The sequence below is a fragment of the Fukomys damarensis genome, unplaced genomic scaffold, assembly GCF_012274545.1.
Source record: "Fukomys damarensis isolate Sample0158 unplaced genomic scaffold, DMR_v1.0_HiC HiC_scaffold_33, whole genome shotgun sequence".
NCBI classification, from domain to species: Eukaryota; Metazoa; Chordata; class Mammalia; order Rodentia; family Bathyergidae; genus Fukomys; species Fukomys damarensis.
Genome location: NW_022900945.1, coordinates 22199912 through 22226924, shown reverse-complemented (window position 1 = coordinate 22226924; position 27013 = coordinate 22199912). Strand labels below are relative to the sequence as shown.

Sequence of the window (27013 nt, the reverse complement as noted above, 5' to 3'; positions counted from 1 at the left end):
TTCTAAAGACATCCCAAGCAGGAGTGGTACTGCACACCTTAAATCCAGTTCTCTGGGAAGGACTGAAAGTTTGAGGAACAGCCTGGGCAATTTAGCAAAACCTTGTTTCAAAGGCTGGGTGAAGGCTGGGGATGTAGCTCAGTGCTAAGGTCTTAAATTTAATGACCAACACAAAAAAAAATAAAAAAGAAACGGATTAGGAGATGCAGAAACAACTGCAAAGAGCAACTTCATCTTTGACAAAGGAGCCAACCATCCTCACCGGAGGAAAAGATGGCCTATTTAATAAATGGTATTGGAAAACTGGATTTCAACCTGCCAAAGATTAAAACTAGACCCATATCTACCTCTATGCACTAAACTTAAAGCAAAGTGGATTAAAGATCTGAATATTAAAACAGAAACACTAAACTTGCTGGAAAATAAGGTAGGTAGAAGTCTTGAAGACATTGGCATAGGAAAAGACTTTCTGAACAAATCCTGAGTAGCACAGGAACCGGCAGAAAGAATCAACTGGGATCTCATCTTTTTAAAAAGCTTCTGCACTGCAGGAGAATTGTTGGTGGGAGTGCAGACTGATACAAGCACTGTGGAAATCAATATGGAGATACCTCAAAAAATTAGGATTAGAGGTCCCATTTGACCCAGATATTCCACTAATGGTTATCTTCCCAAAAGAATTAAAAGAATCATACCACAGTGGTATATGTGCACTCATGTTTATAGTGGCACAGTTTGTAATAGCTGCATCTTGGAAACAGCCCAGGTGCCCAACAGTTGGAGACTGGATAAAGAAGATGTGGGTTTTTCTAATAAAATGAAATACTACTCAGCCACAAAGAATGAGAAATTAGAAAGGATCAAAATGTATAATTGATATCGTGTAATAGAAAAGGTCTAAAGGTGTGAGTAAGGGAAGTGGGAGGGATACGGGAAAGGTTAGAAGGGAAAAGAAAAAAATATGAGAAGAGGAAAATAATGGAAACAAAGTCTTTGTAAATAGGGAATGGTGGAGGGGGTGAAGGGAGGGCAAGGGAATGGGGAAAAAATAAGAACCAGGATATGTCACGTAAAGGTCCAAGATCCCAATGATGAATGTAACTGTGTTGTACACCTAAAATGTACCAATAAAAAAAATTAGAAATTAGAGACATTTATAGCTAAATGGATACACACTGAGGGCATACTCAAGTGAAATAAATAGGACACATGTAAATACTGAATAGTTTCTCTGGTATGAGAAACTGAAAGTGTAAATAAGAATTAAAATGAGTAACTGATAATGTGAAATAGGAAGAAAAGGTCCAAAGGGGTAGGGGAAATGGGAGGGGTCGAGCAAAGGAAAAAATAAGAGATAAGAAATAAATGGAAATAAAGCCTTTGCAAATAGGGCGGTGTGGAGGAGTTGAAGGGAAGGCAGGGGAATAGGGAAAATATAAGAACAATGATACATCATGTAAAGGTTCAAATTCCCAATGATGAATGTAAAGGTACTGTACACCTAAAATGTACCAATAAAAGAATTTAAGAGGAGAAAAGAACAGAAAGCCACACAGGGAATTCATTGGAATGCTAATATCTGTAACAATCTTTGAAACCACAAAACACATATACTAAATAATGAATCACCTGACTTGGGACTACCTGATGGAGTGTTCCAAAGTTTCCATAGACTACAAATTTAGTTAACAGGAAAGGGAGGAACTGTAGCTTCCGCATGCCCGCTTTGAAAAGCAAAATCCTCAGAAAGCTTTTTAGCTTCCTGAACCATAAACAGAACCAAGCCTCCTGCTGATTCATTGTGCTAGGAAAGGTTCTGTTTCTCTAACATCACAGGTTTCCAAGAAACCAAGAGCTCACCATGCTTTCACTTTCCATACAAAAGGAAGCTAGTTTCAACCAGCCTGAATAGACACCAACAACCCCTCATTTGGGAGTGAAAATAGAGAAGGCCTGAGAGTTCTCATTTACTGCAAGATTACTCAGAAATGAAATTTAAGGATTATAAAAGGAGACATACATTAGCAAAAAATTTCGGTCCACTTTGGAAAACATAGAGCCATGAAGGAACCTAACCTGAATTTCTTGCAGCACACTTCTTTCAGGAAACTGCAAATCAACTTACTATCAGGACAACCAAGTAACAGGCAGCTATGAAACATACATTACACATTTTTAAACTGTACATACTGTTCCAGAAATAATGCAAATAATGACACCTATATCACAAGCACATGCAGAAGAAAAATTCATTAGTAACAGTTGTAATGTAACACACTGCTGCCAATAGTAAAAAATACCACAGGCATTTTACCTATCACACACACTAGGGCTTCTTTGTCTCAATGTAGCCAAGTATTGAGATGTAAATGGGGTGAAAACGACAGCGTAAATACGTGATCTTTCCCAAGAGGAATCAAAACTTGCCTATTAATGTGTGTCACTGCTGCCAGTCTCGGTGGAGCGGTGAAGGGAGGCTGAAAAGCCCAGTGAACACTGAGAGGCGGAGGAGAGACAGCAAATATCTCCTAAAGCAAATTTCATTATATGTCTCAAAAATCTTTCAAAAGAGCATAATCTTTAAGCCATATGTTCACTGCCATGGCTTTGATTCACTCAATCAGTGAATACTTACTGAAGGCTTGTACTGTCACAGGAGAGTGGGTGCCAGAATGGTTCATTAGTCCCGAGCAATGACCAGTTCCCCAACAGGGACTATGAGCATCTTATCTTGGTCTGGTAGTTTCCTAGCATCTTGGACTTTGAATGTAAAAAAAAAAAAAAAAAAAAAAACTCATCCGAGTCTTGTTTCTTAAAGATCTGTGTGTCACGTTTGTTTATAACCATGCCAGTCTCTGTTTTAGTTTCCTGACACTACTTTTTACAGTAAGTATGACCTCTCCCCTAACGGAAATGGTATGTGAACAGGAAAATGGTCACCTCATTTTAACTAACTTTATACTTAGACATCAAGATCCATTCAACCCTTCCTGGGTATCTTCCTGAAAGACTTAAAGACATAATATTGCAGTCATGCATCCATACCCACGTGTATAGCAGGACAATTTACAATTGCAAACTCTTGGAAGAAGAATCTATGCCCATTAACAAATAAATGGATAAAGAAAATGTGGTATTTAGACATAATGGAGTACTACTCTACCATGCAGAAGGATAAACTTGAGTCATTTGTAGGAAAATTGATGCACTTTAAAACATAATGTTAAGTGAAATAAATCGAACATGTAGCTTAAATATCATATGATTTATCTTATATGGAAACCCAAATGCAAATAAATTATAGAGCAAAATAAAAGATGATAAAATACAGAGAAATATATCTTTTGCAAAATGGAAGATTCAAGAGATGGAGCAAGGGGAAAGGAGGGAAGGGGGAAGGAATGAAACAGAATTAAGACGTGTTATGTACAAGTACCAACTTCCCACAAGGAGTGTAATCATCATGTACTGCAAACATCTACTAATAAAAATTTTAAAACTTCAAAAAACTCAGTATTGTGTGCCAGAAATTTTTCAAGAGAGTTGAAATGAAATTAATTACAAGACTTCCGCAGTCAGTCTCTGGTTCTTTATATGTATTCCCATGGGTTCAGGGTGACATCTGGTGTCATCTATTCCAACACAGCTCTGCTCCCACCTATGCTGTTAAATATATTACATTGCACCTGTTACATACCCTGCAATAAAATTACAATCACAATACATATACAATACATGTGTTTTTTAAATCAGTTCTGAGGAGTGAGTAAAAATATACATTTATGTTGTCTTTTTTACTTACATAATCCCTCTAATAGTAAGCTTTGCTTTTCTGTATGGATTTGCATTACCATCCAGGGTAATTTGCTTTCTGCCTGAAAGTCTTCTAACTAGTATTTCTTATGAAGTAGATCTACAAATAATACATTTTCTTCAAGTCTTTAAGTACAGCAGCTAAAGCCTGCCCTGACCCTTTGGGAAAGCTTTGGAGCTCTGTGCTGTCTTGGCACTGCCTTCTTCCCTAGAAAAAAAAATCTCTGTGCAACTGGCCCTTCCACTGGGTAAGGGTGGCTGCTGCTGGTCTTCCCCACCTGCCTCTGTCATCATGAAAACTGCAGGGGAGAAGGGAACCTGATGAACTGGTCAGGCCAGGCGTTCTCAGCCCACCATGCCTTGGCTGGCACCTGAGCACTGTGAGTGGGGCTGGGTCTGGGCTGAGAACACTTGACCTGGTCCACTCACCAGGAATTTAGTCTCTTACACTTGGAATTGGAAGGGCAAGAGACACTGGTGGCCTCGCACTCCAGTGCAGTATCATATCCCTGATTGAAGATGAAGGAAGTGTGAGCCACCTGCAGTGGAGCTTTAGTGAAATGGCTCGGTCCTGACACAAGTGCTAGACTTGCCGTTCATTCCAGAGCTGTAATGGATCTTCTGGAAGAAATGTTTCATTGTTTATGTATCTTTTGGGTCCATCTACCCATGTTTATAGCAGTATAGTTTGTCATAGTAAATCTTGGAAACAGCCTAAATGCCCATCAACCAATGAATGGACAAAAAAGATGTGTTTTTCAAATACAATGGAGTACTACTCTGCCGTAAAGAAGGATAAGCTTTAGACATTTGTAGATAAATGCATGCATCTTGACAACATACTCTGAAGCAAAATTAATTGAATATGTTTAGATATTGCATTGTTTCTCTAGTGTGAGAAACCAAAAGGTAAATAAGGACTAAAATGTATAATTAAATATTGTGAAATAGGAAGAAAATGTTCACAATGGGAAAGGGAACAGGGAGAAGGGAAAGGGAAAGGAAGAAAGGAAAAAAGAGAACAGAAGAAAAAATAGAAACCAAGCTTTCGTAGATAATGGGGGGTGGTGAAAGGAGAGGCAGCGATTGGGGGAAAAAGAAGAATCAAAACATATCATATACTGTTACAAACTCCCTATGATGAATGTGATCACTATATCTAAAAGGCACCAATAAAATTAATTTTAAAAATTAAACAGGGTTTTGGGATGTAGCTCAGTACAAAGGTGCTAGGTCTAATCCTCAGTACTATAGAAAGAAGGAAGAGGAGGAGGAGGAAAGGAGAAGGGGAGGGGAAGGTTGCTTAGATTTGCTTTACTCACAGCGCTATGATTTGAGACAGCTGACAAAGCCTGTCTGTGCTTATGTTTTTATGAAATTACGGGAAAGGGCTTACTATGAGATTTAGGGTATGCGATCCATGCAAATAAGTTGGCAATGGGCCAGGAACGCCCTTTCCTGGCTGTGTATCTAAATCTCTTACCCTGGTTCTTGTGTTTATCCCTATTTCCTGGCTCAAAAAAAAATTTTTTTTTCAGAAAGTTTTACAGAGTTGGAGGAAGCAATAAAAGCTCAGCCACCAAGTGAGAGGCTAAGAAGTTGGAAGTCAGTCTACCTACACCAGTGGAAGAGCAGGTAAGACGCTGGCTTCCCTCCCAGCAGCCTCTACAGCTTTGAAGGACTCTGCTCAGGTATAAGTGAACTCTAAGCCTGGGGTAAAGAGGTTTGAAAATGCAGTTACTTTTAAAAATTCTTCTTAAAAACCACCACAATGTTGAAAGACTGCATCTGAGCCTGAGATGGGACATTTGGTCAGACGGAATACAGATTCTATCGGAGCAACAGCTCCCTTAGGGCCACTGCTGGGCTTGTCTGGAGTTAGGCACCAGCCCACAGGGGTCTGAACTGAGCTTGCCGTCCTTTTCGTTAACTTTGTCTGTGTTGACTGGGGACACAATTAAATTCAAGGTGATTGATGGGTTTGCTCAGAGCTGCTCCTCCTGCAGCTAAGGAAGCGACAGGGCTGCCCGTGGGCTCGGGCTGTCTACAGAAGAGGAAAATACAGAAATGACACGGAGGTGGAAAAGTGAAGATGATGAAAGCAACTTACTTCCTAGTTATGCATCTGGACTCGGTTTCAAACTGGATTTCTTTCGTCTGAAAAGACGCAGGCTCATTTGACTCATTTCTTTTTTCATTTTCTTTTTCTTTTTCGTGTGTGTGTGTGTGTGTGTGTGTGTGTGTGTGTGTGTGTGTGTGTGTGCTGGGCATTGAACTCAGGCAGGACATTGCGTTTGCGAGGCAGCGGGCGGCACCGCGGAGCTACGTCCCCCGCCCAACTCACTGACCTCTTAGGGCAAACTCACTGCTTACGTCTCACCAGCAAAATCGGAGCCCTGTACTTTATTACAGAGCTTCCTCTAATAGAATCTCCAGTAAGCGCAAAGTGTGGTTTCCTTGTCTGCGGAGGCATCCACACGACCGCAGAGAAATTTTCCTACATTTGAGAAGCTCCTCCCCTGAATTCCTGGGTGGGCTCTGGCCTCATTCGTCACCTCTTGTCTAAATTCTCCTGTTGTCAGTGCCGTTTTATCCACCTCCTCCACTCCTTCTGTTCCTCCCTTTCCTAGTACGGGCCACAAAAGCAGAAACCTAAAAGTATACTGCAGAAAATATATTTTCTTTGAACAACTCCTTAACTAGCCAACTCGATCTGCTTCCTGACTTCCTAATCCTTATTTCATTGTCATTTTTAGCATGGTCCAGAGCTCTCCACTGTGCACTCACACCTCACTGAGTTCACACTCTCTCACTGTGATGCTCAGGTAGCCCCAGGGTCAGGCACTGCCCTTGCCCGTGTCCCTCCAAGTCCTGCAAGAGTCCCTACTTACGCACACCCAGGAGCAGGTATTTTCATAAAATTTTCAGAAGTAATTGCTATTTGTTTCCCTTCTGGGAAGGCAGCGTAAGAAATTCTGTGGCTCTTCCTTACAGTGAAACGAGCACAGCTGCTGGAGTAGGAAGAAGGAGCACGTTTTAAAACCCCTGGAAACTGTCCAAAGGGCATACATCAAGCAGTGAACCATTTATTCGTGAGGGTCTTTATTCATTATAAGAATTAATTAACGAGTATATATTTGTTCAATTTCTTACATAGACTCAGGATGAAAAAGAAATTCTCTAAATCCTATTCTGTTTTCCATTTCATGTCTTGTGTAAATTTTTTCCATTAAGTGCATTGGTACATTTAAAGCAAACAATCGTCACTTTTATCATTGGGATCTTGTACCTTTGCATAATATGTATTGGTTCTTGTTTTTTTCCCGCACGCCCCTGCCCTCCCTTCACCCCCTTCACCCTTCCTTATTTACAAAGACTTTGTTTCCATTTTTTTCATATGTTTTCTTTCCCCGTATTTCCTTTCCCTTCCCCTTCCCACTTCCCCTTTAGCCATTTTCTGCCTAGTTCACACTCGCAATTATACTATTTGATCTTTATTTACACTTTTAGTTTTTCGGAGAAACTATTCAGTATTTACTAAGTGTGTCCTATTTATTTCACTTAAGTGTATAGCCTCAATGTGCATCCATTTACCTATAAATGTTTCTAGTTTCTCCTTCTTTATGGCTGAGCAGTACTCCATTTCATAGAAATACCACATCTCCAGTTGGTGGGCATTTGGGTTGTTTCCAAGTTTTAGCTATTACGAACTGTGCCACTACAAACATGGGTGCACATATATCACTGTGGTATGATTTTTTAAATTGTTTTGGAAAGATACCCAGCGGAGGGATAACTGGGTCAAATGGAGCCACTAATTCTAGTTGTGTAAATTTTTTAACCAGAATCCAAAAGGAATTTTTTTCACAATAATTTAACTGGAAGGTTTAGGCTTTGAGAGCAGTGGAATATTGATGTCATATCTGTCATATTAACTTTTTAAATGAACTACTTTAATAATCTTTTCAAAAATTCCTAATATGATATGAGTTTTCCCTCATGTATTTTGTTGATGCACACAAAACATTTTGTTCATGCTGGGCTATTTTATGAATCACCTTGAGTGCAAGAGACTAGAGATTCTGACTCACTGCACCTCTGCCCTTGCAGACCAGAGCACTGGACATGGCCTCGGAGACCCACATGCCAGGCCCAGTGTGCCTCATCGAGAACGTGGAAGAACAGCTGACAGTGAATCAGGAAGCTCTGAGGATCCTGTCTGCCCTCCCCCAGCCCGTCGTGGTGGTGGCTATCGTGGGCCTCTACCGCACAGGCAAATCCTACCTGATGAACAAGCTGGCTGGGAAGGAAAAGGGTGAGTGCCGCCAGCAAAGCCCTGCTGAGCCCTCTGTCCACCCACACACTTCTGATCATAATTGAGATTGATACTTGCTGCAATTTCAGTACTCACTCCTAACAGTGATTATGCTTTTATCTCAATTTCAGATACACCTGCAATTAAAACTTAGATATCATCTGGGGCCAGGGATTTAGCTCAGTGGTGCCACCTCCTGCCTGGCAAGCACAGGTTCCTGAGTTCAATTCCCCATAACAGAACAAAACAAAAAAAAAATTAGACATTTTCTTGCAAGCTCAAGGTCCCAATTCAATCCCCAGTACCAAAAAGTAAAAAATAAATAAAACTCACACATATTATCTCACCTGTGTTTTACAGGCTTCTCACTGGGCTCCACGGTGCAGGCTCACACCAAAGGAATCTGGATGTGGTGTGTGCCGCATCCCAGGAAGCCAAATCAGACTCTCGTTCTGCTTGACACCGAGGGCCTGGGAGATGTTGCAAAAGTAAGTACTGAGGATTCCGTTGCGGAGTAGTGCCTTATCTTTGAATAGTCTCTGAAGCACACAGTTTTCACTGAGAATTTGCACTTACTCATATCATATATTTTCATTTTTTTCTTACATGAGACTAAGTTTAGCAACCTAAGATCAACACTGGAAATTTAAACGTTGGGCACTCTATCACTGACTTACCAACCTAGGCCCCTGCCTTTTTCTATTTTTAAAAGCAGGGTCTTTATACATTATGTAGGCTGGCCTTGAACTTGCAACCTTCTGCCTCAGCATCTTATGTGGGTGTAATTACAAGCACAGACCACGAAACCCAGCTCTAAATCTTTTCTAAGTAAATTTTACTGTTAAAAAGAGAAAAAGAGAGAGACAGAGAATTTTTTAAATTTAATTTTTCTTTAAGACCTTAGAATTTCCACAACCTTGACTGTTTTTTCAGTTGTCAATAATTGTAAGAGAGCCCAGTGAGGATCAGTGTAAACTAAACACTAATCAAATGGTGTGTGAAAATACTGTGAAATAGGAAGAAAATGATTAAAGGGGATGAGGGAAGGGGAGGAGAAAGGAAATAAGGGAAAAGAAAAAAATGTGAGAAAAGGAAAAAATGGAAACAGTCTTTGTAACTAGGGAAGAGGGGAGGGGATGAAGAAGGGGCAGGGGTATGGGGAAAACTGAGAACCAAGACATATCATGTAAAGGTACAAGATTCCAATGGTAAATGTAACTGTATCGTTGCTTTAAATGCACTAATAAACTTAATGGGAAAAAAACACTTAACATTCAGTTCCTACAGACATTTTTGTTTGGAACTGGGTCCCTTTTCTACATAATTAGTCTAGAAATCTATCATTATGTGAGCATAATTTTACCACTGCTAATTTTTAAAGTGACATAAGAATGAAAACTACTCCTGACCCAAATGTGTCCTGGCTTCCAGACTGACCCCCAGAACGACTCTTGGATCTTTGCCCTGGCTTTACTTCTGAGCAGCACCTTTGTGTACAACAGCATGGGAATCATTGATAAAGAGGCAATGGACCGACTGCAGTATCTTTTTTGTGGTCCAGAACACCAGGAAAGCAGACAAGAGAACTGTGTTAGTAAACCAGCCACCCAACTCTGGATCCTGGTGAAGCCAGCTCAAAAACAGAACACATGAACAGTAACTTATAGGAAAGAGTATGTATGCTGTTAGGAAAGAGTCATGTATCTACAAAAGAAGGGACATTTATTGGCGGGGCATGGTGGCACATACCTGTAATCCCAGCACTCAGGAGGCTGAGGCAGGAGGATCTCTGTGAGTTCAAGACCAACCTGGGCTACATAGTGAGTTCCAGGTCAGTCTCAACTACATAGCGAGACCCTGTCTCCAAAAAAAAAAAAAAAAGTGACATTTGTGTTAAGAGCAAAGTCAAATGAGGGTTTGGGAATTTGCTGAACAAACATGGCCCGGAGGACGAGTCCTGTTATTTTGTCCAGTTTTCCTTAGCTCCTCAGCTATGTCACAGAGCTGACAGATCTGATCAGAGCAAAATCCTCACCTGATACGGACGAGGTTGAGGATTCAGCTGATTTTGTGAGCTTCTTCCCAGACTTTGTGTGGACACTGAGAGATTTCTGCCTGGAACTGGAGCTAGACGGACAGACCATCTCCGCAGATGCCTACCTGGAGAATTCCCTGAAGCTAAAGCCAGGTAGCGGGGATGTATAATTCATGAAAGGAGCTGTCAAAGCACTAAAAATTGTTACTTTTTACTTTTTTACTTGTACTTTTTTTGCATTAACAATTTTCTATTGCTTCCACTTAGCTGCTCTCAAAAATTAATGTTTAGTATCTGAATTGATAGATTTCATTTAAAAATATCTTCTTTCCTGTTTGAGGAATGTTTATTTTTTATTGGTATGTTGGTTATATGTATTTTTTGCGTAGCTATATCTATCCATCTCTATATATAGAGATGGATAGATACATATATTCATTTTAGATCTCTTCTCCCACACAAATGCCCCTTTCAACCCTTCCCTTGATTTCTTTCCCCACCCCCCAAAAAGTCTACCTCCTTATTTCCTGTCATCTCTCCTTTATTTTATTTTTTGGTATCAGGGATTGAACTCGGGACGCTGCATTTGTGAGACAGACGGCAGAATCACTGAGCTAAATCCCCAACCCTATTTTATTCTTTTTTCTCATTTCATTTTTTTAATACATTTTATTTTACCCCATCCCCCCATCAAGCTATTTTATTCTTTAATTTAGTATATTTTGGATTTCTCATATTATAGAAGCCATGTGATATTTAACTTTCTGTTTCTGGCTTATTTCACCTAATATAAGAGTCTCAAGAGCCATCATTTCCCTGCAAATGACACAAATTCGTTCTTCCTTGTGGCTAAATAAAATTCCATTGTGTATACATGACACATTTTCTTCACCCATCCATCCACAGATGCTCATATCAGCAATGCCTCGTCTTGGTATATTCCTGAAAGAGTTAAAGCCATACTCATGTTTTTAGGAGTACAATTCACAATAGCTAAGCTACCTAGATGTTCATCAGCAGATGAAGACATGCTTCTATCTTCTTTCACCTTCCCTTTTGCTATGATTAGGTTAATTTTATCTTCCTGCTTATGATATGTGCCTCTGTATTTAGTCAACGACTATGAAACACAACAGACACAAATATGTAGGAAATAGATTAAAGAATGGTAAGCCAGGTGTGGTAGCACATGTCTGTAATCACAGCCCTCAGGAGGCTAAGGTAGAAAGATTGCCATGAATTCGAGGCCAGCCTGGACTACATAGCAAGATCCTGTCTCAAAAAAAAAAAAGAAGGAAAAACAAAAAAACACAAACAGTGCTCTAGTCCAAGCGTTAGCAATGTACGGCCCACAGATAAATGATGGCCGATGCAGCCCCGCCTCCTGCTAAAATAAATGCTATTGGAAGAATGTTGCACTCGTTGATTTATTTATTGTCTACAGGTTCTGTCATAATACAGTAACAATTGAGTGCATAGGTAAGAGGCTACCTGGCCTAAAAAGCTGAAAATATATGCTATTTGGCATTTTATCAAAATATTCAAATCCTTACAGGAGGCGAATCTCTGTTTTTATCTTTCTGTAGGTACCAGTCAGAAAGAGAAAAAATTTAATTTGCCTCGACTCTGTATCCGGCAGTTTTTCCCCGAGAAGAAATGTTTTGTCTTCAATAGACCTGCTCAGCAAAAGCAGCTGGCCAAGCTGGAGATGCTGCAGGAGGATGAGCTGGACTCTGAATTTGTGCAGCAAGTTACAGAATTCTGTTCTTATATCTTCAGCTCTTCCAAGATTAAAACTCTTCCAGGAGGCATTGAGGTCAATGGGCCTCGTAAGTACCCTTCCCAGGATTTTCACTTATTAATAAGACAAAAAATAAGAAATAAAATGAACCTTGTTTCAGCCTTGATAACTGCAAACTACTGCTCCTGTTGTGTTAAATTTTAAATGACACCAAACTTTATAATAGATATCATTAATCAAATTTCTTAATGAATTAAAGATAGAAAGGTCAAACGGGTCAAAGGCTTTATTTCTGAAAACTGCTTCATTAAACTGGACCTCATTCTGCAGTATGCTAGCCACTAGGCAACTGTGGCTATTTAAGTTTAAAGGTAAAATGATCTAAATGAAAGAAAATTTTAAAGGGAGATCACATGGCTATATTTCAAGGGCTCACGTGCCCAGGTGGCTAGTCACTATTGCATCAGCGCACGAAGAAAGTTCTCTTGGATAATGTTTATTCTAATCAACCAAATGGTGGTTCCTTTTGATTGGAATCACATCTCTTCTTCCATAAACAGTGATCAAAGGCTCACTGTGGACAGGGATGACAACACAGGCACAAATGGAGTAGACATGGTTTCAGTCCTAATGGTACTTGAGGTTAAAATACATGCAAACATTTAATAAACAGAAGTCTATGTAATTTAGAACCAGGATTCTCGATCCTTGACCTGCATTCATATCACCTGGGGATCCTGTCAAAGACAAAGTTCTAATGCTATACATCTGGCATCGAGATTGAAATGTTACATTTCTAGCATATTTCAGGGTGATGCTGAGAACAGTGATTCTTGAGCAAAACAAGATAACTGACATGCTGAATTACACAGAATAAGAGGTTTTTCTTCACTCTTGTTATAACACGTCTCATCACCTGCTGTCTATATTCAGGACTGGAGACCCTGGTGCTGACCTACCTTGACGCCATCAACAGTGGGGGTCTGCCCTGCATGCAGGACGCAGTCCTAACCTTGGCCCAGATAGAGAACTCAGCTGCAGTGCAAAAGGCCTTGGCCCACTATGACCAGCAGATAGGCCAGAAAGTGCAGCTGCCCACAGACACCCTCCAGGAGCTGCTGGATCTGCACAGGGCCTGTGAGAGGGAGGCCATCGAGATCTTCATCAAACATTCCTTCAAAGATGTTGATCAAATATTTCAAAAGGAATTAGCGGTAATTTTTTCTTATATTTCTATGGATTTAGATCTCTGAAGGCAAAGATCTATGAGGAAATGAGTGTGTATATTGTGAGAATAAAGTATTACTTGGTTTCAAAATTGTGACAGGTACCTATGAATAATCATAATAGGAAGAAACACATATTATTATGGACTCAGAGTTTTGAAGTACTTTTGTCTCATGATTAAGTTATAATCTCCCTCTTAATTTAATTAAATGCATATAATTTGTAATCAGTGTTTCTGATCAAATTATATGCCCATGTTGTCAGATTGATTTGATATTGAAGCCAAAAGCAAAGAAACAGATTTATTTGAGCCAAACTTGTTCGATATACAATCATCAGTCCAATCTGAAAAAGTGAAAGTTTACGTCTGAGGTGTGGCATAGTGCTAGCAATTTGGGCTAGAGATATAGCTCAGTGGTAGAGCCCATATATGCAAGGCACTGGCTAAGTCACCAGAACCAGCAGAAAATAAAAAATAAAAATCTAGCAATCTCTACTCTGAACTTCTACTCCAAGGAGACAGAGACAGTAGTAGAAAGGAGGATCAGTAGGAAGGACATAGTCCTGTTGAGGTCCCCTGTCAGTTTTCGAGGGGGGTCACAGACTCTTTTTCAAAAAGCATTCCCAGAAATTCTGAAATAAGCTAACATCTTTTCCCATTACTCTTTTTCTTTCTTTATATCAAAGGCCCAGCTAGAAAAAAAAAGAGATGACCTGTATAAACAGAATATGAAAGTATCTTCAGATCGTTGTTCAGCTTTACTTCAAGATAGTTTCAGTCCCCTAGAAGAAGAGGTGAAACAAGGTGTTTATTCTAAACCAGGGGGCTACCGTCTCATTATTCAGAAGGTAGAAGACTTGAAGAAAAAGTACCATGCGGAACCCAGGAAGGGGATACAGGTAACTAACATTTATCTTTGCATTCTGGGAAGCGGCTGGGGCTGTTTTAAACACCAATACGACCAAAGTAATTGCTCAGGGATATGCCTTGCTGTCGTCATAACAGTCACACTTTCATTCAGTAACATTTACACAGAGCCGATTACACTAGGCATTTCCTGGATACTCATCAAAGTGCACTCAATTAACAATTCAGTTGTAAATTAAATTATCAGAATAACTACAGAGTGTTACTGTTATCCATTATTATAGCTGGATACTTTTCCACTATAATGGACAGAAAACCTATGACTTCTCCTTAAACAAAAATGATAATTCATCAGATTCAAACTACTTTTAAATGAAAACTGGATGATTTAGTAGATTTAAACTACTTTAAAATGACAAATTTCAAATGATGCCCTCATCTGTCTGTCTTTCCTTGCTCTTATAACCCCACACTTCCCTGCCTTTTTCCTCTCCACTTCCTCCTCTGATCTGCTTTCTTCCTGACAGCTTCCACTCTTCAGCACACTCAGCCCATACAGACCACAGCATCCTTAACTCTCGATCAGTCTCATTCCTGAGACTTCAAAGGACAGAGACTCCTTCCTCAACTAACCTCCCATAAGGAATATTGCTTAGTGGGAGCTCTGTCTGACCAGCCTGAAGAATATGCGCCCATTTCTGTGATGGGGAATCTTGGCCACCAGCAACATTAGAGCCAAGAGGGGCAATTCCTAGAGGATAAAGTGGGAGACAGAAAGAAACAAATTCTCAGAGTCACTCCCTACTGTTAATTCTCCATTCTCTGGTCTCTCAGGCTGAAGAGGTTCTGCAGAAATACTTGCAATCCAAGGAAGGTATGATGAATGCTATTCTACAGACAGACCAGACTCTCACAGAAAAGGAAAAGCAGATTGAAGGTAAGAAGTGAGTCAAGAGGCTAAATGGCCTCAAAAACTCTTAAAAGTTTAAATAATTTGACTAAATCTGGGGTCCTAAAACTAGAAAAAGACAAAGAAAGATGTGCCTCGGTTCCCAACAGCATATCTGAGTAAAGCATATACCAACAGCAGTAACAAGTACGGGTGAAGAAAAATGAGGTAGCGTGGGAACCCCATTCACATTCACATTGTTCTTCTTTCTGTTTCCCTTCAGTGGAACGTGCAAAAGCTGAATCCGCACAGACTACAGTAAAATTGTTGGATGACATGAATAGACAAAAGGACCAGATGATGCAGGAGAAAGAGAAGAGTTATGAGGAACACATCAAACAGTTGACTCAGAAGATGGACATAGATAGGGCCAAGATGATAACAGAGAACGAGAGGATTATAGCTCTTAAACTTCAGGTATTCCACTGCACTACCCTGAGGTCTTGGTTTTCTTTTCCTTTTCCCCAGATCCCAAAAATTTAATGTGGCAAGCAAAACAAAAAGGACCTTGCCTGCTACTTGTACTTTTTGATTCCTCTGTATCTGCCTGACTAGTCCACTGCCCATGTCTGGTCATTAAGTCTTTGCTTGCAATTGTGTTACTTTCAGTCTTTCGTCAGTAGTATATCTTTCAATTAGCAGCTTCCATATTTTAAGCATCATAAAATATGTCTTATCTATATATCAATCTTAAAACTAGATGAAGCAATAATTAATCCATATTTCTTAAGAGAAGAACATAGGGTCAAAAAAGATTAAATAACTTTTATACAGCCATATAGCTGGTAAAATAACTGAGATGTCTTCACTTCACTGTGGAATCTACAGGGATTTTTTTTTTTTCAGTCACACCTGGTCTGATCTTAGCTCTAAGAGATGTTAATGGGCAGGAGGACACCTCACCCCTCATATTTGTGTGACAGTCACTCCCATTTGCTTTTTGTACTTGGGCCCAGTTTGTGTTTAGTTGTGAGTTATGTGCACCATTCAGTACAGGCAGTCTGTGAATCTAATTTTCTAACCTATCTTCTGCCACCCCTGCTAATAATATCTGGTGCCCTTACATCAAATGTCCTAACCTAAGTTGCAGACATTCTATCAGATTTTGAGAATATTTTGACTGATAATTTAGGGTCATCATTATTTTAGGAAATATAATTGAAACTACTTCTTAGCTAAGAACATGCAGAAGAAGTAACTGTACAGCTCAGCTGCCCAAGAATAGGTATGATGAACATTAGAGGTCGAAAAAAAAGAGAAAGAAAATTAGGGATAGAGAAAATTTCACTAGGAAATTAAATACTAAATAATCATTGAAGATGCAAACTAGACCAAATATAGGAATTTATTCAGTGGCATAGTTTATCAAGTTTCTGTCTTTTTTGTTTGTTTGTTTGTTTCTTTGTTTTTAGGAACAGGAACGACTGCTAAGGGAGGGATTCCAGAATGAGAGCAGAAGACTTCACAATGAGATAGAGAATCTCAGGACAAGAATGAAGAAGGGAAAGAAAAAATGTGCCATAAGCTAAGGACCTAAAGAAGAGCAAAATTAAAGATTCATAAAAGGAAACAGGGAAATAGACCTTTTACAAATGGAAAAGAAGCCAAAAGATGGAGCATTGGAGGGAAGGAGGGGAAGAGGATATAAAAAGATCCAAGATGTGTCACATACATGACCAACTACCCATGATGAACATAATCATTATGTGTCAAAAATGTGGATTTAAAAAATTAAAATGAAAGAAGGAGATCTAGAAATGGAAGGAGGGAGGAAGGAGGGTAAAGGAAGTAAAAAGAATCAAGATACATTAAATACATGAACCCACTCCCTAAGATGAACATAAACATTATATACTGCAAACATGTACTAATAAAACCTTAAAATTTTCTAAAGAAAGAATAGACCTTCCTTTCCTATCACCCTTACTCAAGGCATAACACAAGCAATTTTAGAAAACAGAGCAAGTGTCACTTTACTTGGTAATAATTAGTTCTTGCGTGACAATACCAAAAATCTTCTAAGACATTCAGTGCAACAATTGAAATCATGGCCTAGGGTTGCAGCTCACTGGTAGAGCACTTGCCTAGCTGGTGGGAGGTCCTGGGTTCAACTTTAGTTTCCACTTAAAAAAAAATTCAACCTCCTTTAAAGATTGTAAATTGTGCACCAAGGATGCATTTTACCACTGTACCACTACAGAAGGTATCACTTCTGTCATTAAAGTTTTTTCTTCCAGATGACCACCAGTATATAAATGGACACTGAACACAGTCTTAGGTCAAAATCTCAGCACACAGTTGGGCACCAACTGGCCAAGTGTACGATGCATTCTAATGTCAGGGACAGACACCCTCGTTTCTTACTGGAGACAATGTACAGTTCATTATATCAAGGCTTCCCAATCAATGAGCAATAATGGGATTTCTGGGTGCTGGAATGGATAATCCTCACCCACAGCTCCAAGGTAAAGCATGCTTTCTTCTATAGAGGTCTATAGTCTCCATATAATTTCCACAAGGAGATGGATGAAGCCACTATTATGAAAAGGAGTCTGAGCCACAAACAAACAGGCTATGGACTAAGTTTTCCTTCTTGCTAAATTCATCCAGATGCAACATTAAAGAGACACTTTATAATTTTTAAAGAATTAAAAATGGATTACACAGTAATATGATAAAAATTACACATTGTGAATATGTAGTAGCAATGTATAATTTGCAAAGATGGGCTTTAAACGAAGTGGATAATGTGTTTAATGGCACAGTTTACTTAATGATTTGTTCGGAATACTAAAGGATAAAATAGTTAAACAAAATTGAAGTAGGTTCTTCTTTCATGTGAATGCAGATGGTTGGTACAGGGCTCCACAATCTCAGGACTTGGGCTCCTCTTCTCTCATTCTATTGCTCTATACAACTTCGATTTGCAGATTCCACACAGTGTCTTGAAGGCTACAGCCATCAAGGCTGTACTCGAGTCAGGCATGGAAACCAGGCCTGTAATCCTAGCACTCTGGGAAGCTGAGGCAGGAGGATTGAAAGTTTGAGCCCAACCTGGGTAACTTAGCAAACTAAGGAGACCCTGTGTCAAAAATAATAAATATTTTTAATAAGAGCTGGGGATTTAGCTCAGTGCAAAGGCACTGGGTCTCAATCTCCTGTGTTATAATGTATATCTAGATGTCTGCAAAGAGTCTCATGTGTTCCTAGGTGGGGCTTTAGAAGGTGACTGGATTATAGGGGCATAGAGTTGACTTGTTGTTAGGAGGTGGTGCCTAGTCCAAAAAGGTGACTCACTAGGGGCTGGCCCAGAAGGGTACGTCTCCTTTCCCAGCTCCTCCTTGTCCATCTCTGCTCCTGGCTGTCATGAGGTGAGCAGCTTTTCTCCCTCTGTCATACTATTTCTTCTTCGGAGCTGGCCACACAGAGTGAAACATGAGCCAAAATGTTTAACTCGTGGGTGTCAGGTATCAAAGAAACTTACTAAGACACCCAGTACAATCAATCAATCAACAACTGCATTTAGACTGGCAGGGAAACCACAAACCACTGGAAGAGCAGTCTGCTATTCTTTTAAGACATCACACAAGAGCTGCACCTACAGCTTCCATTTATACCCCACCAGACCGACCTAGTCACAATAGAGGCTAAAAATACAGTCTTCATGTACTGTATCCTAAGCAAAAAGTAGTGGTCTATATTAGTCAGCTTTGCCATCACTGGAACACAATACCCAAAAACCACAACTTAAAGGAGGAGAGGCTGAATTTAGTTCACATTTTCAGGGAATTCAGTCCAGATGCCATAGCTCCAAGGCAGGAACATCACGCTGGAAAGGCACAGCCAAGCAAAGCTGCTTAGGTCACAGCGTCTGAGGAGCAGAACATAGGTGCCAGAGGGGAACAGGATGGGGGCCATATATAGTACCCAAGGCCACCCCTCATGACCCACTAAGACACACCCAGAAGTGTGCTTTACTGACCCCCTAGGCATCCTTTCTTGAGTAGAGTTGCCATATGATTAACAGTGACAGGGGCTTTATTCCTTCTTGAGAGGGGAAAGGAATCCTAATGAGTGGAGAATAACCAGCAGTTCATCCTAATGATTCTCTTTCCTATACTTACTAAAACCGGAAGTAATTTGGCTTATAAACTACCCTCACTAAAAATCAATCAATTAATTAAATAAGCTACACTTAATGATTTCTGTGTGCTGTGTTTCAGGATATATTTTGTCCCAGGTTGCATTCGATCTGTGGCCTTCCCGGTTTGACATCATTGTTGACATTTTCTGTCTTTCTTTGGCTTCTTTTTAGTTTTGTTTTAGTGTAAAATGTTTAAAGTGAAGGAAGTTGTGTCACTTAAGGCAGGGAGGCAGGCCTCAAGTTGGACACACCTGTATGATGAGTTGGAAAAGGATTTATCTACATAAGGGACATATTGTTTTGGTAGTCATAAAACAAATAGGCAGAAGGGACACAAGTAATACACCTACTAGCTTGTCCTTTCAGACAGTTGCTTATAGTCCATTGCCCACCATCAGGGCTTATTCAACTGCTGCTTTCCTTTCCAGAGTCATTTTTGGAAAGGCTGCAACCTGATCATTCACTTCCGAGTTAAATTCCTCTTTTGAAAGACCATTTCCCCTCCATGCTGATTACAGTCTCTACTACCACCGCCGACACTTGCTTCTTTCATTGCATTTTCCCTCTGGGCGAGGGAGACAGCTCAGCGGAAGGAAGAAGAGTGTGTGTTTATGATGGGAAAGTTTCTGGGTTCCATTTTTAGAAAAGCCCAAAGAGGAAGGAAGAAAGGAAGAAAAAGGGAAGGGAGGGAGGGAGGGAAGGAAGCACTGCATATCATAGCATTTTCCACATTTACCTGTTTATTGCCTCTTTCGCCCTACAAGAATGTAAGATTTAAGATATTTTCAGCAGAGCATGATGCCTCAGTATCGTGCTCAGGACATAATTCAGATTTGTTTTTGTTTTTGTTTTTGAGGCAAGTTCTCACTATGTTACCCACTGTGGCCTTAAACTCACAATGCTCCTTAGTCACTTTCCATCTCTGCGACAAAATACCTGACACCCACAACTAAAAGGGAGAGAGGTTTATTTGGCACACGACATTCCCCAGTAAGTTCAGTCCGAAATTGGCTGGTTCCAGAGGAGAAATGAAATGGTGCAGAGGTCTTGCTGAAAACATGTGATCGTCCCTTGTAGGCCACGGCCCCAGTCACCCACCTCCAATGAGGCCCCACCTCCTAAAAGCACATTCAGCTTCTGAAGTCATCAATGGATGAGTCCACCAAGGAGTATAGCGCCCTCATGATCCAGTCACCTCTAAACCATAACAATTTCCCAAGTACATAGGACGTCAAGGCTGTGTCACCATGACCGGCTTCCACTTTGTGTAAGGTGAGATAAAGAAAAGCAGCCCCCAGCCCTGGATACTTCCCCTCATGTTGTCGGGAACTGGCCATGATGTTACCCCATTAAAACTTTTCACAATCACCCCAGCATGGTGGTTCACGACTGTAATCCCAGCTACTAAGGAGGTTGAGGCAGAAGAATGGCAGGTTCGAGGCCCCAGCACACAATTTAGGGAGACCCTGTCTCAGAATAAAATAGAAAAAGGGCTGTGGATTCAGCTGAGTGCGCCTGGTTTCAATCTCCACTATCACAAAAATAAAATAAAACATAGCAAAGTCAAATAAAGTCATTCTTGAACATGATGAAGCGACAAAATCATTTAATAATCTTACATAAAGACAGGGGAAAAGGTCTCTGTGCCAACCACAGCATGTTTCTTCAAAATTTGGTTTTTCTCTTTCCTCTAGGTCTAAACAACAATGCTAATACTGCTCTCACTCCCTTTATCCTCTCATCTCTGTAAATTACCAAAGTGAATCACTCGAATTCTTATGAGAAACAGGCCATTCACTAACACCGCCCTCCCCAAAGGAGTATGTAAGAGCCCGACTGAACTAGAGCGACTCCATGTTGACCAGCAAACGACCTAGAGACTGTAGCTCCCCCCATCCCTTATAGGATAACTAATGATTAATTGTGAATTGTTAGGTAACTGCTTTGAAGTAGCTGGGAAACTAAATGGAAACTGTAGTGAACACAGAGACCCAACACAAATCACGCCACTCTTTACTTGCCTGTAGTTGAATGTTCTGAACTTTATAATCTAAATTGTAAATGGAAAAATGGATAATTGATCTGCTGGTCATTAGTACGTGACAGTCAAGTATATGCTTGATGACCACTAGCTCAGAACAACTGATTCTTTGCCTCTGTCCTCTTCCTGTAAGTTTTAAGTGTACCCCCCCCAGCCCTGTATAAAATGGCCTCTGTTTCTGAGCTGGCCTCCTCTCTGAGCTACTTGGCTTGGGGAGTGCCGTCTGGCCAGACTGATAAAGGTCTATTTGCCAACTTGCCTGGTGTGTTCCTTCCTGGGTGACTCTCGCTGTCCGACAAGCTCCTGGAGCCTCGCTGAGCTTCTGAGCCCAGCATCGTGGAAGCCTCTTGGCTGTTCACGCTCCAGGAGTAAAAGTGAGACTTAAGTCTTACAAGTGAAGCTCGGTGTTCTTACTCTTCCTCCATTTTGTCCTTACTTTTGAGACATCGCATATCTTCCTCCTTCAGTCTTGCATCCCGCCCTCATTCACAGTTCTTTGATTGAACTCACTTTGCTGTTCAGCGAGGAAAGGTGTCTGTCCACTTTGTCCCCTCCGTCACAGGTTGCAAACACTTGCGCAAACCCCTTTCACACTCAATGCAGGAACCTAAATGATCCCAACTCACGCTTTGTCCGGCCCGTGACTGCAGAGCCTGTCTTCCGTTCTAGACCAGCCCTTGTCGAATAATCCACCCCGGCCCTTGGCACACATCCAATCGAGCCTCAGGTTTAAATTCCATAGCCTTGTGTTTGTCTTTGTTTCCATCATTTTTCATTTTCCCGTATTAATTCCATTCCCTTCTTTTCTTTCCCCCACCCCTCCCGTTTCCCCTTCCTCTTTGTCCTAATTCACATTGTCTGTGATACCTTTTAGTCCTTATTTACACTTTCAGCTTCTGACACTAGAGAAACTATTCGGTATTGGCACGCGAGTGTCCTGTTTATACCACTTAAGAGTAAAGACTTTGTAGATAGGGAGGGAGGGGTTGAAGGGCGGTCAGGAGAATGGGGAAAAAATAAGAACCAAGGTTGATTATGTAAAGGTACAAATTTTCAACAACGAATGTCATTGCATATACATTAAATGTACCAATAAAATTAATTTTAAAATCCATTTAAAAAAAATAATTTTAGAAATGGAAAAAATTAAAAATAAAAATAAATAAATTCCATAGCCAATCGTTATCCACCTCCACGCCGCCCCCCACCCCGTCTCAGATTCGGAACTTCCACCCTCTCCCCGACTTTCTCAATTTCACTCCACAGCCAGTCGGTACCCAGACTCTAGAGCCAATCCCCGGCCACATCCGGGCCCGCCTCCTTACTACCTGAGGCTCTACCCAATCCGCGAACCCTACCTAGCCTCCCAGCCAATCAGCATCTAGAGCTAACAGTCAATCTCGTCGAGGCTATGCCCCTAGGACCAAATCACGCCCCCAAGCCCGGGAGGGACCGGAGCCCCCTGGAAACCAGGTAGGTGTGCGTGGGGTCCTGCGTGTCCAGGTGCAGGGGGATTGCGGCCCTGGTGTGCGGAGTTGGCGGACTTTGCGGGACGAAACACGAGGCGGAGGCCACCGAAGCCCGTGAAAAAGCCGGATCTGCACGTTCATCAGCCTAGGTGTCCGGAGCTGAGAAACCATCTGGCAGATGGAGCCCGGGGCCTGACACCTGGCTGATGTAGAGGGCGGGTGCAGAGGGTCCACTTTGGGTTTAAACGTTGCGTCGCCGAGATCACTGACCTACCAGAACGTCTTGCCCGTTTGCTTTTACGCGTTTAGAAAGCAGACTGTGATCGCTGACTCCAGTTCATTTCTTAGCCGAGCTCCTGATCTTGCAAAAGGAAGCAAAGGCTGTTAACCAGCCGAGCGAGGTCTGGAGGTGTAGGAGGTGTAGTTTAGTGGTAGAGAGTTAACCTATCACGTGTAAGGCCCTGCGTTCAAAACCCAGCACCCCGGGAAGGAGAGATGCAATTTTACAAAGCCGCATTTCACCAGTTTCTGGTTGATGCCCTTTAATCTTGTGCCGACTAACTTTGGCTGATTCTTTCTACTTCTGCTCTGATGACATGCCTTTGAAGTTTGTTCTTCCCACTGTACTTTCCCCAACCAGCACCTAGTTCTCCCCCTACGTACCCTCTTTGGTAATCAGTGAACCGGCTGGGAGTGAACTAACAGGTACGACAAGAAGGAAAAATAGTCTACTAGGCCAGACCTTTCTGACAGTCTGAGTTGTCCACTAGCACTAGCCCTTTTGCAGCCACCTTGGTTAATCCTCCTTGAGCTTGTACTTAACCCATGTTCTTAACTTGGGCAAATTATTCCTAACTACCTCATATGCACATGTACTGCATATGCAAAATGTTTATAATGTGGTAATTTGAAAGCAAGTCCACAACGTTAATCTTTGGATTTTTCAATTTGAAAAGTCTTTAGATTTCTTTTGACTCCTTTCTCTACCTTTGAGTTTTGGATTCTGCTTCCAGCAGTTTGAGATTCTGCCTTCTCAGGTTCAGATCACCCCAGAATCTGCCAGACACGCCTTCTGAATATTTGTCTTAAAGGGCCTACTCCAGAGATGGGACAGCTCAGTTTAATTTCCCATTGGCCATGTGCCTTTGAACATGAAGTTTATGTGCCACATGCCATGATTAGACTGACTGGAACACCAGGATTGACATTTGCCTCATTGTCTTAACCAACCATCCTTGCGGGGAGAAACTAGAAAAGTGCAGAGAAAGTACAGCTTAGAGTTTTTCCAATTTTCCATGACACCCCAATTTATCAATTTATTTAGTTTATTGATGAATATATATATATATACATACATAAAATATATACATGCACTATTGCATTAGAAAATACTATTCAAAGCAGTTTTCTTTAAAATGCAGAAGAAAAAGCTTATTTCAAATTCCTTATGATGAATGTTACCATTATGTATATCTAAAATGTACCAATGAATGCTTTGCTTCAAAAAAATTTGAAAATTTTTTAAAATGTCTTGCTTCAAAGGTTCTCAGTGCTATGGATTTGCCCCTTGATGAGGGCAGGAGATAAAGAGGTGAAGTAAGGCGTGTTACTTCCAGGAAGGAGCACCCTGGAGTTCACTCTCAAAGCAGTGCCTCCCAAAAAGGGCTTTGACTGGGGGCAGTTAGCTGTGTTCACGTAGGAAGAGTTCTTCCTGACTGGTCCAAGCAGGCTCATTTCTGAGCACCTGAAGCAGGGGGAACACTTCAGGGCTGGGAGTCCGTATTATGAGGAGGTCACTGGAGGTCCCCTAAAGATGATGATCCCCCAGTGATGTTGCCTGTTACATGCAGTTTTCTCTGGAGGAATTTATTTCAAACAAACAAACCAGCTTTTCTCCTCTTGATGTGAAAAGAACCTCCAAACACCTAAAAAAAATCTGTTTAATCAGTCTGCTTAGAGCTGATTTTTGTTTTAGTGGTTCTTTGTTTTTGTAGTTCTGGAAATTGAACCCACACTGACCTACATCCCCAGCCTTTTTTATTTCTTATTTTGAGACAGGGTCACACTAAATCACCAAGTGGGACTCAAATTCACCATCTGCCAGAGCCCTGCTTAGATTGCTTTACTTTTTCTGGTACCGGGGATCGAACTCGGGTCCTTGAGCTAGCAAGGCAGGTGGCAGAACCACTGAGCTAAATCCCAGGCCCAACCTGCTTAGATTTCTTAGGTTTCCACCAAATTGCCCCGAGTTCCTTCCATAAGATTACCTATTGAGGGAGTGAAGAATCCTAGGATTCTTCGGTTTGAAGAATCCTAGGATTTAATGGTGGATGGGAGGAAGACAGGAGGAAAATGAAGGCTACAATTAATGTGAAAGCCAGGGGAATAAGGGTGTGTCTGAGAGGAGTCAGGGATTGATCAGCAGTATTTTAGGCTTTGTGGAGATCAAAATTGACTTAACCAGCAAACTTCCTCTGGAAGTAATGGATAGAAAAATAGATTGTACCAGCTTGAGCAAAAGGAGACAGCTATAAAATGAGTTACAGTACAAGGAAAAGAAGCTCTGTTGCTTGTTTTTTGTTATCTTGAGATCAGACCATTCTGGGGTAATGGCAAGGTACAAGGTGTGATTTTTAGGAAAGAGGGACCTAGGCCAAATGGAGGACAGGAGCAATGGATGAGGGAGTGACAGTTGTTTGATGGGTCTGGCTGAAGGCAGCACAATGACCTAGGACGATCCCAGTACTTGGGGATGAGAAGAAAACTTTCCTAACGATTCCCTAATGCCTGATAGGGAGTCAGCACAGGTCAGGAGATAGATGAGTGGAGCAGAAGCGAGAAGTTACAGTTGGGTAGTAGCAAGTTAGACAGTAGGAAAGAGTTTGCTAATAACAGTGGCAACTGTGGTTAGTAATGATGAAAACTTGAAAATTGCTGAGAGCTGGTTTCCTGTATTTTTTGCCACAAATAACTGGAAAATATTTCAGGTAGTGTAAAAACAGTATATGTGGAGTTTATAAGAATAAAAACCAACACGAAGGAAGACAGAAGTGGCAGCTTCGGGGAACCATGAGAACTGAAGTAGAAGCAACTCTGAAAGCAAAGATAAAATGGAATTGGCAGACAGTGATGAGCCTGTTCCAAAGGACACAGTGGAAGGTTGGGAAAGTGGATGAGAAATGAAGTCAGGTGAGTTCCTAGGAGGAACAGTGTGTTTTGCAGGGGAGTATTATAGGAGATAGACACAGGAGGCGACTGAATTTAGCTTTTGGGATTTCCAAAAGGCAATGAACAGATTCCCTGGCAACTCCCAAAGAACATAGATGCTGGTTGCTAAGGGCATGGCTCAGGCAGAGTGGGGTGAAACCTCCCAGACACCATGGTCTGAGCTCAAGTGTGCCCGGCCAGTGACTCAGCAGTAACTGAGATTGGCTGTGAGCCAGGAATTCATTGACTGGGCTTCCAAGTGCAGAAGTTAGTGACTTTGTCCAAAGATAGAAACCTTTTGTACACAACAAGAGCAGACACCAGGCCTCCTTTTCCTCCTAGTCTATCTCAAGAAGTTAAAAGATATTTCTCTTACTTGACTACTTGTAAGAAAGCACTGTTCTTATACTGTGTTTAGATTATGCTGAATTTAAAAGGGCGTAAGACTATTTACAAGAAGTTACTCTCTCACAAAAGGATTCTTCTTAAATGTAGCCCACTTATCTCCACTGATTTCCACAGTGGCTGCACCAGTCTGCACTCCCACCAACAATGGAGAAGGGTTCCTTTCTCCCCACAACCCCACCAGCATTTGTTATTGTGTGATTTCTTGATAGCAGCCATTCTTTCTGGGGTGGAGTGGAATCTCAGTGTTGTTTTCATCTGCATCTCTCAAATGACCAGTGATGTGGAACATTTCTTCATATATTTATTTGCTGTTGTTACTTCTTTGAGAAATGTCTGTTCATTTCAAATGGCCATTTTTGAATTGGGTCTTTATATTTAGGGGGTCTGATTTTTTTTTTTTTTTGAGTTCTTTATATATTCTAGATAGTAGACGTTTGTCTGAAGAACAGCTGGTAAAATTTTTTTCCTACACTGTAGGTTATCTCTTAGCTCTGTTGGTGGTTTTTCTTGCAGTGCAGGAGCTTTTTAATAAGATAGATTCTAGTTGTTGATTCTTTGTGCTAGTTCCCACGCTACTGAGGATTTGTTCATAAAGTCTAAACTAAAAGTATAAATAAGGATCAAATTGTATAATTGATATTGTGTAAGAGGAAGGAAAGGTCTAAAGGAGTAGGGGAAGAGGGAGGGGTAAGGGAAAAGTAAAATAGGATAAAAAAAAATATGAGAAAAGCCAAAAAAAAAAAAAGGAAACAAAGTCTTTGTAAATAGGGAAGGGGGGAGGAGGCAAAGGGAGGGC

The 27013-nt window shown here is 41.0% G+C and overlaps 2 protein-coding genes across 8 annotated transcripts in view; both read left to right on the top strand.

Annotated features, from left to right (window-relative positions):
* The first annotated feature begins 5152 nt into the window (after positions 1–5152).
* LOC104870882 (guanylate-binding protein 1-like) lies at positions 5153–16518 on the top strand. 2 transcript variants are annotated; one of them, XM_019209384.2, is made up of 12 exons: positions 5153–5222; positions 5352–5448; positions 7924–8128; positions 8489–8616; positions 9560–9669; positions 10120–10316; positions 11750–11992; positions 12838–13118; positions 13819–14031; positions 14834–14936; positions 15172–15365; positions 16361–16518. In XM_019209384.2, exons 3-12 carry the CDS (start codon positions 7939–7941, stop codon positions 16475–16477), a joined length of 1776 nt encoding a protein of 591 aa, XP_019064929.1. In that variant the 5' UTR covers positions 5153–5222; positions 5352–5448; positions 7924–7938; the 3' UTR covers positions 16478–16518. The 2 variants fall into 2 exon arrangements, with proteins under 2 accessions (XP_019064929.1, XP_010634959.1); XM_010636657.3 differs by lacking the exon at positions 5153–5222 and having other exon boundaries at positions 5277–5448.
* Positions 16519–22532: 6014 nt separating this feature from the next.
* Kyat3 (kynurenine aminotransferase 3) overlaps positions 22533–27013 on the top strand; it is a 56582-nt gene continuing 52101 nt past the window's right edge. For 2 of the 6 annotated variants that reach the window (XM_010636658.3, XM_033758157.1), the window contains exon 1: positions 22536–22606. In XM_010636658.3, coding sequence (XP_010634960.1) covers positions 22545–22606 — 62 coding nt within the window. In that variant the 5' untranslated portion in view covers positions 22536–22544. Of the gene's footprint in view, positions 22607–25589; positions 25792–27013 lie in introns of all 6 variants that reach the window. The other 4 variants (XM_010636659.2, XM_010636662.1, XM_010636666.1 and 1 more) reach the window with 4 other exon arrangements.

Bases quoted from the DNA above. Each gene is read 5' to 3' on its own strand.
- LOC104870882 (XM_019209384.2), top strand. From the start codon at position 7,939: ATGGCCTCGGAGACCCACATGCCAGGCCCAGTGTGCCTCATCGAGAAC. The intron at 8,617-9,559 runs GTAAGTACTGAG...CCTGGCTTCCAG, and splicing joins GCCTGGGAGATGTTGCAAAA to ACTGACCCCCAGAACGACTC. The intron at 9,670-10,119 runs GTATCTTTTTTG...TTAGCTCCTCAG, and splicing joins GAGGCAATGGACCGACTGCA to CTATGTCACAGAGCTGACAG.